At 39.1% G+C, this 14,503-nt stretch overlaps 1 protein-coding gene across 2 annotated transcripts in view; it reads left to right on the forward strand.

The window, feature by feature from the left end:
• Positions 1–3,860: 3,860 nt before the first annotated feature.
• The window catches only part of VRK2 (VRK serine/threonine kinase 2), an 89,297-nt gene continuing 78,654 nt past the window's right edge, over positions 3,861–14,503 (forward strand). Inside the window, exons 1-2 of one of the 2 annotated variants that reach the window (XM_061168658.1) lie at positions 3,861–4,154; positions 6,015–6,155. In XM_061168658.1, coding sequence (XP_061024641.1) covers positions 6,020–6,155 — 136 coding nt within the window. In that variant the 5' untranslated portion in view covers positions 3,861–4,154; positions 6,015–6,019. The remainder of the gene's footprint in view (positions 4,155–6,014; positions 6,156–14,503) is intronic. The other variant, XM_061168657.1, reaches the window with a different exon arrangement.

Here is a 14,503-nt window from a genome sequence, read left to right on the forward strand (position 1 = left end):
TTAGCCCCTTTGCAGTCAATCCCATCCCCCCAACCTAGGCCCTGCCAATTTCAATGGAATTATACAGTATGTACTCTTTTGCATCTTCTCTCCTTCACAAAGCATCATGTTTTTGAGATCCATCCAGGTTGTTGCTTATATCAATAGTTTGTTCCTTTTTATTGCTGAGTGATTGTCCATTGTGTAGGAGATATATTGCATACCACAATTTGTATACCCATTCACTAGTTGATGGGAATTTGAGTTGTTTCCAGTTGTTGACTATTACATAGGAAGTTGTTATAAACGCTCACATACAAGTCGTTGTGTAGATAGAGGTTTACATTTCTCTTGGGTAAATACTTCGGAACATGAATGCTGGGTCACATGCTAATTATATGTTTAACATTACAAAAAAACTGACAAACTGTTTTCCAAGATAGCTGTACTATTTTGGACCCCTACTACCAGTGTAAGAGAGTTCCATTTACTCCACATACTTACTAAAACTGGGTATCTTAGTGCTTTGTGAAGAGCAAAATTTTTTATTTTTATTAAGTTAATTTATCAGTTTCTTCATTTAGGTTTTCAGCTTCCCCCCCCCCCCCCGGGTACATTCTAATTACACAAATTCAAAGATTACAAAGATTTACCAAATCCAAGATCATAAAATCTTTCTCCCAGGTTTTCTTCCAAAAGTTTTATAGTTTTAACTCTTGTATTTAGATTTAGGTTTATGATCAATTTCAAGTTAATTTTTATTAACTTGGGGTATAAATTAAGGGTTGAGGTTCTTTTCTTTTTTCCTCTCTTCCTTTGTTTCTTTCTTTGTTTCTTTCTTTCTTTCTTTCTATAATAGATGTGATAGATAGACGATAGATAGATGTTCTAAGTGTTCTAACCTCATTTGTTTAATGTTCTGCAATTTCTAGTGTGTTAGATTTGTACTTTGTTCTATACTCGGGGTCACAGATGACTGCAAAAATTCCAGGCATCACATTCGGAATGACATGCAGGAGAGACCATCTCTTCATAGAAGTGTACAGGAAACTTTTATTCATCTCTTATTACCTACAGTTCATACATGCTTCCTGTCTAAATCAATCAGTGGAAAGGGGAATGGGACCACCATTATTCATTTATTCTTTTAACAAGAAAATGGCATGTTTTCTATATGCATTCTAGGGGCTAGGAGTACAGTAGTGATGAGAAGAGTAAAAATTGTTGCCTGCTTTTATGGAGCATACAATTTACTGAAGAATACTATTTGTCTATTTTCAAAATAAATAAGTAACTGGTATAATATGTTGTTGTACAGTATTAAGCACTGGGAGGGAAAAAGGAAAAGGGACTATGAAGTGTTGTGGGTAGGCTGAAATTTTAGATAGGATAGTTAGGAAAGGGCTCACGGAGTTGACTTTTGCATAGGAGACCTGAAGAAGGCGATAAAGTAGACCATACAGATATCAGATTGAAGAGTGGTCCAGACAGAATGAAAAGTGCAATAGTGCAATAGGCCACAGTGGTTGCAGAAAGTAACAGGAAGTGGGGGAGGTACAGAAACATGTAGATCATTGTAGGTAAGTCATTCTCAACCAGCAGCAATTTTGGCAAAATTTACAAATTTTGGTAATGTCTGGGGGACATTTTTGGTTGTCACAACCTTTAGTACTACAGAGGCCCAGGGTGTTGATAGATAACCTATAATGCACAGGAGAATCCACTTTTGACTATCCTCCCCTTTGTCAACAAGGAATTATCTGGCCCAAATGTCAATAGTACCAAAGTTGAAAAACACTGTTTTAGGTCATAGTGAGGACTGGCTGACAATGAGTGAATTAGAATGTCACTGAAGAGTTTTGAGCAGAGGAATGATCTAAGCTTTTAAAAAGATCATGCGGCTGTTTGTTGTGAATAGACTGAAGGGGTAGAAGGGTGAGAAATAGGATAGCTTTTAGGACGGTACTACCAGTATCCAGGAAAGACATGGTGGTTTGGACCAGAAAGATAGAAGTAGGAGTGGTAGGAAATGATGGACTCTGGATATATTTTGAAGGCTGAGCTAACAGGATTTACGAACTGCTATGAACTAAATGTTTGTGTCCTCCTAAAATTTGTATGTTGAAACGTAATCCCCAAGGTTATGGTATTTGGAGGCAGGGGCCTTTGGGATGTGACTGAGTCATGAACTTGGCCAGACTCAGGACTGTGGGGAATACATCTCTGTTGTTTATAAACCACCTGGTCTGTGGTATTCTATGATAGCAGTGGGAAAGGGCTATGATACTAACATACTAGGTATATATAGGTATGAAACAGAGGAGCCATGTATGACCCCTTAAGAGTAATCTGTTGTGCCTGGTGCTGTTGTTGCATCTTCCCAAAGATAGTAACCTGGGGAGTGGGTAGAAACCTGAACAAATTTGGAATGGGAAATTTAATGCCCATATAAACGTTTGGACAGGCAAACAACAGCATCTGTTACATATATATCTTATAGAAATAAGAATGGATGTTGTTAGATTAGTGAGTGACTATCTTAAAGGGCATGATTATTCTATGTATAGGCTATTGAGTTTCTTTAAAAATGCTTTTTTATCCACATGAGAGATTTTTAAAAAGTGTCTTCTCATGCCACCTTTCATCTGGTGACAGTTTGATAGATGTAGGAAGTCTTAAAACCCTATTCCATCAAAGTCATTGAAGGATTTTGACTTCCAGTATTTGCATCCCAAGCAATTACTGACTTCCCACATAAGATGTTGATGTATTGTTTAAGAATTGCTTTCTGAGCATTTGTTTTGCCTAACCTAAAATATTATAAGCTAACTATGAGTCCTTATTATATGTTAGAAAACTACTTATTTCTTTCACTTAATTATCATCATAGTCTTATAACCAATAACCTGACAAACTCTACTTAGGCTCCTTGACCAAACTCTACTTAGGCTCCCCTGAACTCTTCCTCAAATAGGCCTTGACTTTTGGACTTCCATGTTCTCTCTATACTGTCCAATTTTAGCAAACATCCTGCTAAGTTTAGCCAGAATCTCTCCATTCCCCATATCTAATCCAGTTCCTCATCCTCCACCACCCCCCAGGTGATGTCTGATCACCTTGGCCTGTCTTCAGCAAGAATTCTGTTAGCACCATCTAACCAGAATCCTCTCCTCACCCCTGATATTTCCTCTTAGTAATTTTCCATCCACTGACCCCCACCCAGGTCCTCGGCTATAAATTCCCGCTTTTCTTTGCTGTATTTGGAATTTAGCACAGCTCTTTCTCCTATTTCAAGAGTTTTGAATAGTCTTCCTTACCATTTTAAGAAATGTCGGAATAATTTTTTCTTTAACAAACCTTCTTAACCTGAATAACTAGGGTTATTTCCATTTCACAGACCAAAAAAAAAGGAAAGTTTTGTAAAGTAATTACGTTTAGTCAAGATTATCCAACTAGTAAATGGATCTTGAGCCAATATGCCTCTGAGAACTTAAACGCTGTGTTATAGGCCTTCCTGCTCACAACAGGCTTCTTGCTCTAGAGGCCTGGCCAGTGTGACTGGCTGCCCGGGTAAATGCTCAGTAAGGACCGGCCCGTTGACTTGGAAACTCTAGGTACCGAGATCATGGTACAAGAGACCTGAAATTCCTTCTACACAAATGCACACCAAACTGATCTGATGGTGTAGACCCGCCGCCGCCTCTTTGTCTCTGCGTCCCCGAGCGCTGACAGGCCGCCTGAAGGAGAACGCTGGCCGCGGCCCAGGCGAGGCTCCGTGGGCCCCGGGCCGGAGTCTACGCCCAGAGCGAGCTGTGTCGAGAGCGCGCTGCGCCGCGGGCGCAGGTGCAAGAAGTTAGTTTGGCCCCTTCCGCGGGCCGCGCCGGCTACGGGCCCGCCTCCCCGCGGGATTGGAGGCCCGCAGCCCCGCCCGGCCCTACGAGGCCGGCGGGAGGCGTCGCGCGGTCTGGCGGCGGGAACGCGGAGGGCCTGGTTAACCTTCTCTCGTCCCCGGGTCCTGGGGGTCGCGTCGGGACCCCACACTTCCGCGCCCCGCGCTCCGCCTGCCCGGCCCGCGTGGCGCCCCAGCCCGGGGAGGAGCTGCGGTCGGAGAGAGAGACGCCGGGGCCTCCGGGCCGCGCCCCAGCCCCGGACGGGCAGCGGTCCCTGCTTTCGCGGTTGGTCCTGGCTTTTTTCTAACTCAGTGGGTGAACCTGGCGTCCCTTCAACTCCCGTTCGCCCAGAGGGCGGGGCGGAGGAGTGAGGCGGGGAAGGAGATTGGGTTTCTCTTTTCGTCGGTCTAAAGGGAGCTTGAGTCGGAAAGTGAGTCTCCAGACGCCGGCGAGCTTCGGGTGGTTTGGGCCGGCCGGGCGTGGGGGTGTCCTGGGCCGCCGAGCGGGGACAGGCGGGCGGTGGGCCGCGCTGCCCCGCCCCTGCCTCCGCTCTCACGGTCCTCCGCCATGGCCGCCCCAAGCCCAGTCTTGGCTCGGGTTCAGGACTCTGGGTAGCGGTTTGTCCCCGGAAACTCGTGTTGAGCACTTTTCATCGCAGCCCTGGGAGGGGACCCCAAAGCAGCAGGGACGTCTGTGTCGGGGACTGGCCTTGAGAGGAGGCTGGCGCTTCCTCCTGTGAACTTGAACTCCGCATCCATGCCCAGAATGCGCATTGTATAGTCAGTCACCTTTCAGGTCTCAAGTTCTGATGCCACAGAGTTGCCCCCAAACTAGGTTTGTCTTCTTTATACTGATTGAGAATTTATGCCCTGCTGAAAAGTTGTTCTCTGTAGACTTTAGGTTTTTAAATCAGCAAATAAATGTTGGGCCCCAGTATATAAAGTACTGGTCAGTATATATAAAGTACTGGTTAAAACTTTTCCTGTTTTGGGCATCGTTCATTTAAATTCCTGGCTTCCCTCGTGTTCGCGTTAGGAGGAGGACAGGTGAATATTGTTAAAGATTTCTGCTGTGTTCCTTTGCTCTACCTGTGGTGTTGCTGCTGAGTAAAAGATAGGGCGTTGATTAAAGTAAGTGAAGCAGGGAAAACCTACTAAAAGGAACAGAAACCTTCTCATTCCGAAGATGGATAGCGTATACAATGAAAACTTTACTTTCATTTCAAAAGCACTCACCAGTTTTAAAAAATTCTTTGGAAATACTTAGAGGATTGCAGTTACTTTCACAGTTAGTTTCAGGCCTATATGCTGTGTGTGTGTTTTTCCCCGAAGAAATTTTCTCTTCCAACTCAAAAACCTGGTGAAATTCACTAACCTGTGTACAATTATAATTAATTGGGTAAAGTTGTATGGCTATACTGTGGAGTCCATACTTTTGTGGTTGGCAGTACTGTATTACTCTCTAAGACAGGGCAGTTTTCACTTTGGTGAGGGTGGGGAAGGGACAGGATATAGAGGAACGGAAAGAAGCTGAAAGAGTAGTGTGCCAGCCCTAAAACTGCACAGTGGCCTAGTGCTCTGCTTAGTTATACATCCATGAAAACCCAATGCTTTGCTCATTTAACAGATATTTACTGAGTACCTAGTCTGTGTCAGTTGCTGGGCTTGGTAATGATGTACATTGCTGTCGTCCATGTTTTCCCAGTCAAAAGCTGTATTTTCTTCCCTAGTGACTGAAGACCTTCTCATCTTTGACACTTAGCATTCTCAATGAAAGGAGTATTTTCATATATATGAAATTTATTTTCTCTTTGTAATTGGATATTGTTAACTCATTTCTTAAGGTGTATTCTGCACTGTTAATAGGTATTTTGACTGCCTAACTGGATTTCGGAAAAGTGAGGTTCAGCAGGTTTGTTTGTTTTTTAACATCAGTGCCTCTTAGATTTCAATATTGTAATGTTGGTGAATCTCCAATTTGAATAAAATGTGTGGGCTTTCCTAAACCCAGTTGACTTCAGAATCCTAATTTCTGGGAACCTGGGAAAGTGCCCCATGGAAGACATTTTGAGAAATGTATTTTAACTGGAGTTTTCTTTGTTGTTGTCTTTATTTTTAATCACTATCTCACACCTTCTGCCAACAGAAGTGATGCCACCAAGAAGAAAAGAGAAATACAGACTTCCTGTTCCACTTCCAGAAGGCAAGGTCCTGGATGATATGGAAGGAAAACAGTGGGTGCTGGGCAAGATGATTGGCTCTGGAGGATTTGGTTTGATATATATAGGTAAAGTATAAATCACCAAATATTCTTTTTTTTTTTTCCCAGATTATTATTATTTTTTAAAATTTATTTATTTTTGGCTGTGTTGGGTCTTCGTGTCTGTGCGAGGGCTTTCTCTAGTTGTGGCAAGCGGGGGCCACTCACTCTCGCGGCCTCTCTTGTTGCGGAGCACAGGCTCCAGACGCGCAGGCTCAGTAATCGTGGCTCACGGGCCCAGCTGCTCCGCGGCATGTGGGATCTTCCCAGACCAGGGCTCGAACCCGTGTCCCCTGCATTGGCAGGCAGATTCTCAACCACTGCGCCACCAGGGAAGCCCTCACCAAATATTCTTATATACGTGACTATAACTGTGATTTCTTAATAATATTTTGAAAATTGAAACTTTGAAATAAGATATAATCCATAAACGTACTTTTCTAAGTAGTATGAAGATCATGTTTAGTAGAATGTCTACGTTCAAGACATGACTGACCCCAGTCCTTGTTGTCCATGTTTTTCTGAATGACTCTTAGAAGTCTTTTCAGAGCATAATTACACAGTCTGCCAGACAAAATGTTAATGTTCTTTTTTGAGAGTGTTTTCCTGGAAACATTGCTTTTTACAGCTCAGAGAATGCAACTGTATGAATACAGACACTTTCCATTTGTGAATCTTAATCATTAATATTTAAGTAGTACAAGGTTCTGGTCCTTTCTTAACTAGGCCTCACTGGAGAACTGGGCCTTCATACCTCAAGGCATCTATTGCATGGAATGAATTAACTTAATTGTACATCTTGTACATCTAGAATGGTACTAGTTACATGCCATCTTGGGATAATTGGTTTTTTTTTAATTAATTTATTTTATTTACTATTTTTTATTTTTGGTTGCATTGGGTCTTTGTTGCTGTGCGCGGGCTTTCTCTAGTTGTGGCGAAGGGGGGCCACTCTTCGTTGCGGTGTGCAGGGTTCTCATTGCTGTTGCTTCTCTTGTTGTGGAGCATGGGCTCTAGGAGCGCGGGCTTCAGTAGTAGTGGCACTTGGGCTCAGTAGTTGTGGCTCGCGGGCTCTAGAGCGCAGGCTCATTAGTTGTGGGGCACGGGCTTAGTTCCTCTGCGGCATGTGGGATCTTCCCAGACCAGGGCTTGAACCCGTGTCCCCTGCATTGGCAGGCAGATTCTTAACCACTGCGCTGCCAGGGAAGCCCCTATCTTGGGATAATTAAGAAAATAGATACTCATTTAGTTTTTGTGTTCTTTGGTACTGGTAAGGAACCTGAGTTGAGTATACTTTTACACTACATTTAAAAATTACACTGACTTTAAAAGGATTATTCAGGGCTACCTTGTATCTGTAGTTTAATGATCAAGAAATATCCGTTACAAGGTGAGATTTAATGAATAAAATAAGATAAATATTAGTGATTAAAAATATGCCCTCAAGGAGCAGTTCTTCTAAATATATTGACTCATTATATCTGTGTCTGTAGGAATTTAAGAAGTTGGTAAAAGACCTTCATTGGAGGAATCTTGGGTTCCTCATTAAACATTTCAAAGTGTAGGGAAGGAAGGACTTTACCTTCTTAAGTTTGATACCTGGGTTTATGAAATAAACTGACAACAGGCAGATTAACAGGAGAAAAGGTATACAAATTTATTAATCTTTTTAATGTTACGTGCACAGTAATATCAGGAAAAAAAGTGAATAAATATCCTAAAATACGGTGAGATTTGAGAGCTTACATACCGTCTTAATAAGGGAAGGGGAGACGGGATACAGGCCACTTAAGGAACAGTAAATGATTTTTAGGAAAGATTAATAGCCCTTAGAAGAGTAGATGGGGGCTATGATAGTTTATAACAAAGTTTGGGAGTGATGTCAACTTCTCATCTCTTCTGTGATGAGTCAGTCTTTCCTGGTTAATGAAGTGCTCCTGGAGGGAATTTAAAACAGTGGATTTTTTTTTTTTTTTTTGGAGGCTCTGTCTTTAGGCAAATAAAGGGAGTTCAGAGGAGGCCTCTCCTTACATTTGCTGTTTTTCAAGTGCCTTTAGTTCAAAATCATCCTTATGCCAAAGAGGCATATTTTAGGGTGGCATATTCTGCCACCCTTCTCACACAAACATGTTTCATGGATCATGAAGGATAAAGCTCCTCTTCTGATAAAATTAAGATGTAGTTTTGAACAAATGGATGAAATTCAGTCAGTAAGTAACTTATTAATCACCTGAATGTCTAATCTAGTTGGAAAGATAAGACCAACACAAAAATATTGTATGGGTTAAATAAAGAACAGCTTCCCCATTTAAAGGATTTGAACTTGCTTGAAAAATGCTATGATTCTAAGTACTAGATTGACTGACATAGACAGCACTGTTCAATAGAAATGTAATACAATCCATGTATGTAAAGTAAAATTTTCTAGGAGCCACATTAAAAAAAAGTAAAAAGAAACAAGTGAAATTTAATTAAATAATATGTATTATTAAATACAATATATCTAAAGTATTATAATTCCAACATGTTATCAATATTAAAAAAAGGAAGTATTTCACTTTTTTAGTTAAAGTCTTTAAAATCCAGGATGTGTCTAGTCATATTTCAGGGGCTCAATAGCTACATATAGGTAGTGGCTACCACGTTGGATGGTGCAGATAAAGACCCTGAGAGTACTTGGGATCTACAGAGAATAGAATTCTTTGTAGAATAAGTGTTGGTTGAGACTCTGAATTAGTGAATTCTCTCGTATGGCAGAGAGTAAGGATCTCTAGTACATTGTCTTGATTCAAGGTCAGAGAAATGGAGTTGAATAAATTATTTCTGATGTGGCTGAGCTATAGCCTTGGATTGTACAGCTTATCAGTTATACTTTCAGTTTTCTAATGTTTGAATTATTTGAGTAATTTCAAAGAACTACAGAAAAGCATTGATTGTGATGGTCTTATTTCTTTTCTCTTTTTTAGATGTACGTATTATATGTGTTAATATGTATTTAAATTTAAGTGCATGTTTAAAGTTAAATTATATGTCTATACACATATACATATATGTATGTTTACATATATGTGTATACATACTCACTACTTGTGTGGTTCCTGTTGTGAAAAAGGAATTTATTTGCTTAGGCATGTGATTTATTTGTCCCTATTTGGATACAGAAAAATCTTTGCTTCTTTCAGTCCAAGTACTGCACATATTTTTTACTTATTTTTTTCTCAGTGAGATTTATTTTGCAACAATTTTCAAGGTTTCATATGTTATGAAATACCCCCTACTATCTGAATTTCAGAACCTGGATCCTGGAAATATAAGCAAGTGCACACGTTGGGGGAAGGACTTTAAAGAAATGTTTAGCTGTTTTGAGGAAAAGTCTCCATACTTCAGAATATATAATAAAGCTGTGTGTTCTGAGTGTTGTTATTGTTCTATCAAAAGTGGCATTCATAAATCATAAAATCAGCTCTTCAGTGAGATGCCATCAGCAACAACTTCATTAAAATTAGCTTTTACTTATTTTCAAAGCTAAGCAAATCCATATGAAATTATATCATGTTTTTGCATTTTACCATGGTTCTCATCACTTCCTGTATATAAATGAAGAAGTAGGTAAATTCAGGTTTCCTTTGTGTCCAGCTACATTCTTTTTAAGCATCATATTTGCCAGATATACTCTTTCAGCAGACACTTCATCAGCATTTGTTACCAAAGACTGAGAAGAAGCTAACCGCTGTGTCTATCTCATTGTGTGTGTACAACTGTCCTTGAGCTTTGAGATCAATATCCAAGGCCTCAGTAGTCAGCAAGAAGAAAAGGGGAAGGGGCAGAAATATTTTGTATTTACTCTTGACTTGGAGAAATAATGTGCCTGTAGCATTAATAGAAACAGTAATAATAGGGAAAAGAAAAGTCTAAATACAAGACAAAGTTCCTTCTTTGTATATGAAAAGAGAGGAGGGGAAAAGGGAGAATGGAAGCTGGTTTAGGGGGTGGAAAAAATTGCTGTTATTTTGGGATCAAATAAGTGAAAAAAATTTCTAAAACTTCAGGAGAGAGAACTAAGAGTTTGAATTCTACTTTAGTGCTAGGCTTAACATAGAACCAAGCAAACTAAGGGAGAATTGCACAAATAAAAGCATGGGTTTTGGTGTTAGGCAAATTTGGGTTGAATTCTGACCTGACTAAGCCTTTTGCAAACTTGAGTGACTTTCACCTGTTCATGAGTCTTTGTTTCTATTCTGTATGATAGGGGTAATAATAATAGTGATGATTAAATAAGATAAGGTTTTTAAAGAACTTGGAACTCGATAAGCAATTCAATCTAATTTATTTATTTATTTAGAATTTCCCATTCTCAGTGATAGTTGAACTCTAAATTCAGTGTCTGGTGCCGCAGGAGATTAAGTTGGTGACAAAGACATCTACTGGAGGGTTTTTCCATTTGTCCTGCCATGGACTGTGATGGATTTAGCTACTAAATGTGGTAAAACTAAGAACATAAGAGAATCAGTGGAATGACATTTTACTTACCAACCACTATCTATTTTTCCCACTAAAATTTACAGTAGTAGCCATGATGACATAGTGAAAAGTTCTCATTTAAGCTGTATCTTATGTTTCAGATATGAAAGATACCGTGTTTCAGAAATTAGTCAAAAATCTAGAAAAACAGAATTACAGGTAATAAACTTCAGCCAAATTCTTCATGTACTCATGAAGTCTTCTTATATGAGTACAAATAGAAATGATTTATCTGTGTAAGTAAGTTTTAGTTTTTTGAATTTGACCATAACCATGACAATTTAGCATCTTTGGAATATCAAGCACAGTCTAGATGTTCAACAGTTATTTGCCTGAGAGATGGAGATAGATTGGGCTGCTTAATCCACACAAGCCAGTTGCTTTATTCTCTTCCATAATTATAGATGTTACCCTTAACTCCAGCCTATAATCTTAGAGATGTACTCTTAGTCACAAGAAAAACTGAGACAAATTAACTCTCATGATGTCATCTAAAAAAATCTATATATGCTTTATTGACAATAAATCAATAGCATTATCTTTTCTAAATAATATGTTATTATAACTAAAATTAGCTCTCTTGAAGCATTAAGATCAATCATTTATTCATGGATAAATGTTTAGACTTCAAGTGACTGCCATGCAATTTTTGGGTAATCCTCTCAGATCAGCTCAATTTTGCTCTTTAGAAACAGAAGAAATCTTTTTTTGGGGGGGGTGGTGGTAGGGCAGGGGGAAGAGGATAGGATGACTAGGAGTTTTAGAAATTATCAAAGTTTAACTCACGTATTTTACTGATGAAGAAACAGACTTCTATTTATGAAGAAATAGAAAAGATTATTTATACATGTATGGTTTTTACTTATTGTACTTTCTAGTAAGCTGGAATGGATTGATTTTTAAGGTATGCAGAGTAGTGTTCAGAAGAGCCTAATGATATGCTAGCAACAAAGTGGAGTTACTGAAACATATATTGCTTCATTATATATTGCTGTGTTAAATGTTATTTTGGCAGTGTTTTATAGAGAAGGCTTTGAGATAAGCAGTTAGTCTTACCTGACACAGTGCTTACTAGGAACCACAATTGTTACTAGGAAATTTTGCAGATGATACTGTGCGGGTGAAAAGAAGAAGGAAATAAATATGAAATAAGGATAACTTGTACTAGAAACTATAGTATATAAGATAAATTAGTTCTCAGATAAAGGTGTAAGAGGTAATAGGTGATATAATCTCAACAGAGGAAGAGATCACTTGGGATTTTGTGAGTGTAATAAACTTAATGTACCTTTCACAAGAATATTTAAAGTCCCTAGAAGTTGTATTTTAATTTTGTATGTGCTGTCCATCGGCTATTGATTTTGAGTTTTAAAAGAGTGTTCATTTACTTATCAGTTAAGAAATCTAAGTATCTGCAAAAGTTTGGATTCTTTGTATAAAAAGAGAGTGTTCTTCTAAGGCTTACTTAGCCTTTTCTTATCTCTTTCATTTTTGTAAGTGTCTGAGCTTCTTTTTAACATATTTTATATTGTGGGTCTTCATTTTCAACATTTCTACTCTCAAACTCTTTTGCCTTAAGGGAAGATTTACAAACTGCTCTGTTCTTCAATGATTTATATATTATGTCTCTTCCACTGCACCTGTTACTATCTTATAACTGTTTACAATGGTCAAGGTTTTAAAATTTGAAACCTGTTTGCTCTAGGGAAATGTCTTCTTCATGCAATGAGTTCACCTCTATTGCCACACAACAAAAAAACTCTCAGCTTTCGGGAGCTTCTGGCTTCCTTATGAAATAAAGATAGACTTTTGCTTCTGAAGTGTTTTAGGGTTTTTTTTTTTTCTTTAGATAAGGAAGAAGAGTAGGAAGTATGGTCCTTCTTTTACGAAACAGGAATATAAAATAAATGAAAAGAAAATTAAACTCTAAAGCTCTAAATGGGAGAATTCACTAGAAATTAGCTATTTGGATGATGAAAATTTGTCCACCATCCACATTTAACAATGATTCAAAGTGTTTATGGATCTTATACTGCTTACGTAGTTTTGCAGTTAGTGCTCCTTCAGAAAGTTTGTCCCTTATAACTCCATTATGTGAGCTGAGTACGCTATGCAGTCTTCTATGTGAAAGGGTATTTTAGGAGGAAAGACACAAAACTCAACAATTATTTCAAGAAAATTGTTGAAGATTTCCATTGTTTCTTTTAAAGAGGTGGACTTCATTTAGTCAGGTAGACTTTTCTTTAACATCTCCAATCAAGTAATACTTGAGGAAAAAGGTTCCGTAGAAAGACATCCATTGAAGGCCAGAAACATCTACAGATGCAATGTGATCTCAGGCAATGAAGCATGTGGCCCTTCATTGGCATTATATGATAACAGGAGGATCTTCTGGCAGAAGAGCTGACTTTTGCTGAGTTCTGCATGCTGCCCCTCCAAACCCATCTTTGATTGGCACCTATGCCCTATTGAAACTGGCATCACACCTTCTGAATGGGCACAGTGCCAGCCTAGCAGATGGGTATGGGCAAAAGCATGCCAGAAACCCAGTATGTGCATCAAGTTTAAGTATCAGGGGCCCAAACTCCCATCCAGGGATATAAAAACTACAGTCTGTTGAGAGCTTTTTGTGCTTAAGGTTAAAGGACATGCCATTTCTACTCCAGCTCCGAGGTTGATTAATTTCGAAAGTCAAACAGGAGCTCCTGTGGCTGTCAGGCAAAATTCTGTCTTTGGTGAATGAGAATTACTACTTCATGTGGGGAAGAGAAAGTATTGTAATGAAGTGTCCAATGAGAGTTAATCTCCCGCAAGTGCCTCCAGCACTTAAGCAGCATGCATTCAGTGGAGATGAATATTTCTGTTCTCCAGCAGAGCCAGGTGCATTCAAAGCCAGATCTTCAACCTGCTGCAGTAAAGGACCCTAAATTTAGAAAGGGCAGGTAAAGTTTGGAACTCCTTGGTGGCAGCTCTCACCATGAGCTGATGAGGCTTCGCAAAAGCGTATAAAGGAGATGAAGGAAAAACTAAATAAAAAACCTTCAGATTACTTCAGCCTGAAACAGACAGATCTTTAACAAACCAAGGGAAAAAGTTTAGTCCCTTCTCCTCAATGCAGAAATTCTTCTGAATTTTATATCAATAAAAAGTTAGTTTACCAAAATGTTAGAACCAACTTAATGCATAAGTAACAAAGCTTCCTATTCTAACATTTATTTCATTGCATGTCTATCATGTATATAAACTTCACTTCTTGAATAATGGATTTTGCATAAAATTGAGTTCTAAATATCATATTCCTTATGATCGTCTCACACCAGCTACAGAACTGGGCAAAAAAAAAAAAAAAAAGGGCATCATTCCTTGTGATCACTTTAATCATATCCCCTAAATGCTCTTAAATTTACAAGAATGCCTGTAAGACCAGCTGTGGCCAAGAGAAGCTTTTTCATAATCACCTTGTAGCCATTGCTTTTTCTTTTCCACTGTGTAAACTTTATCTACGGAGCAGATTCCATGAGACCATTGTGAATACTTCAACGTATTCAAAACATATAACTGCCACAAATTAAACTACTAAAACTAAAGCTGGTGCATTGTAACTGCCAAGTAAAACTGGCACGTCCCTCTGTCAGACTGCGGGAGAGTATGCCATACAGTCCTCAGAAAACACAATTCATCCAGAAGCACTCTTGTCACTTGCTCTGATATTAAACCAGAGAAAGTGACATTAATTAAAGAAGTGACGTGAGCCAACAAAGGCAATGAAATTCTAAGCTTTGGCTCATGTGCAGACCTTAACTCCGACTTGCTCTGCTTAGGTATCGTGGCCATTTCTGAAGAGGAGTGTGGCT

The sequence above is a fragment of the Eubalaena glacialis genome, chromosome 14 (assembly GCF_028564815.1).
Source record: "Eubalaena glacialis isolate mEubGla1 chromosome 14, mEubGla1.1.hap2.+ XY, whole genome shotgun sequence".
NCBI classification, from domain to species: domain Eukaryota; kingdom Metazoa; phylum Chordata; class Mammalia; order Artiodactyla; family Balaenidae; genus Eubalaena; species Eubalaena glacialis.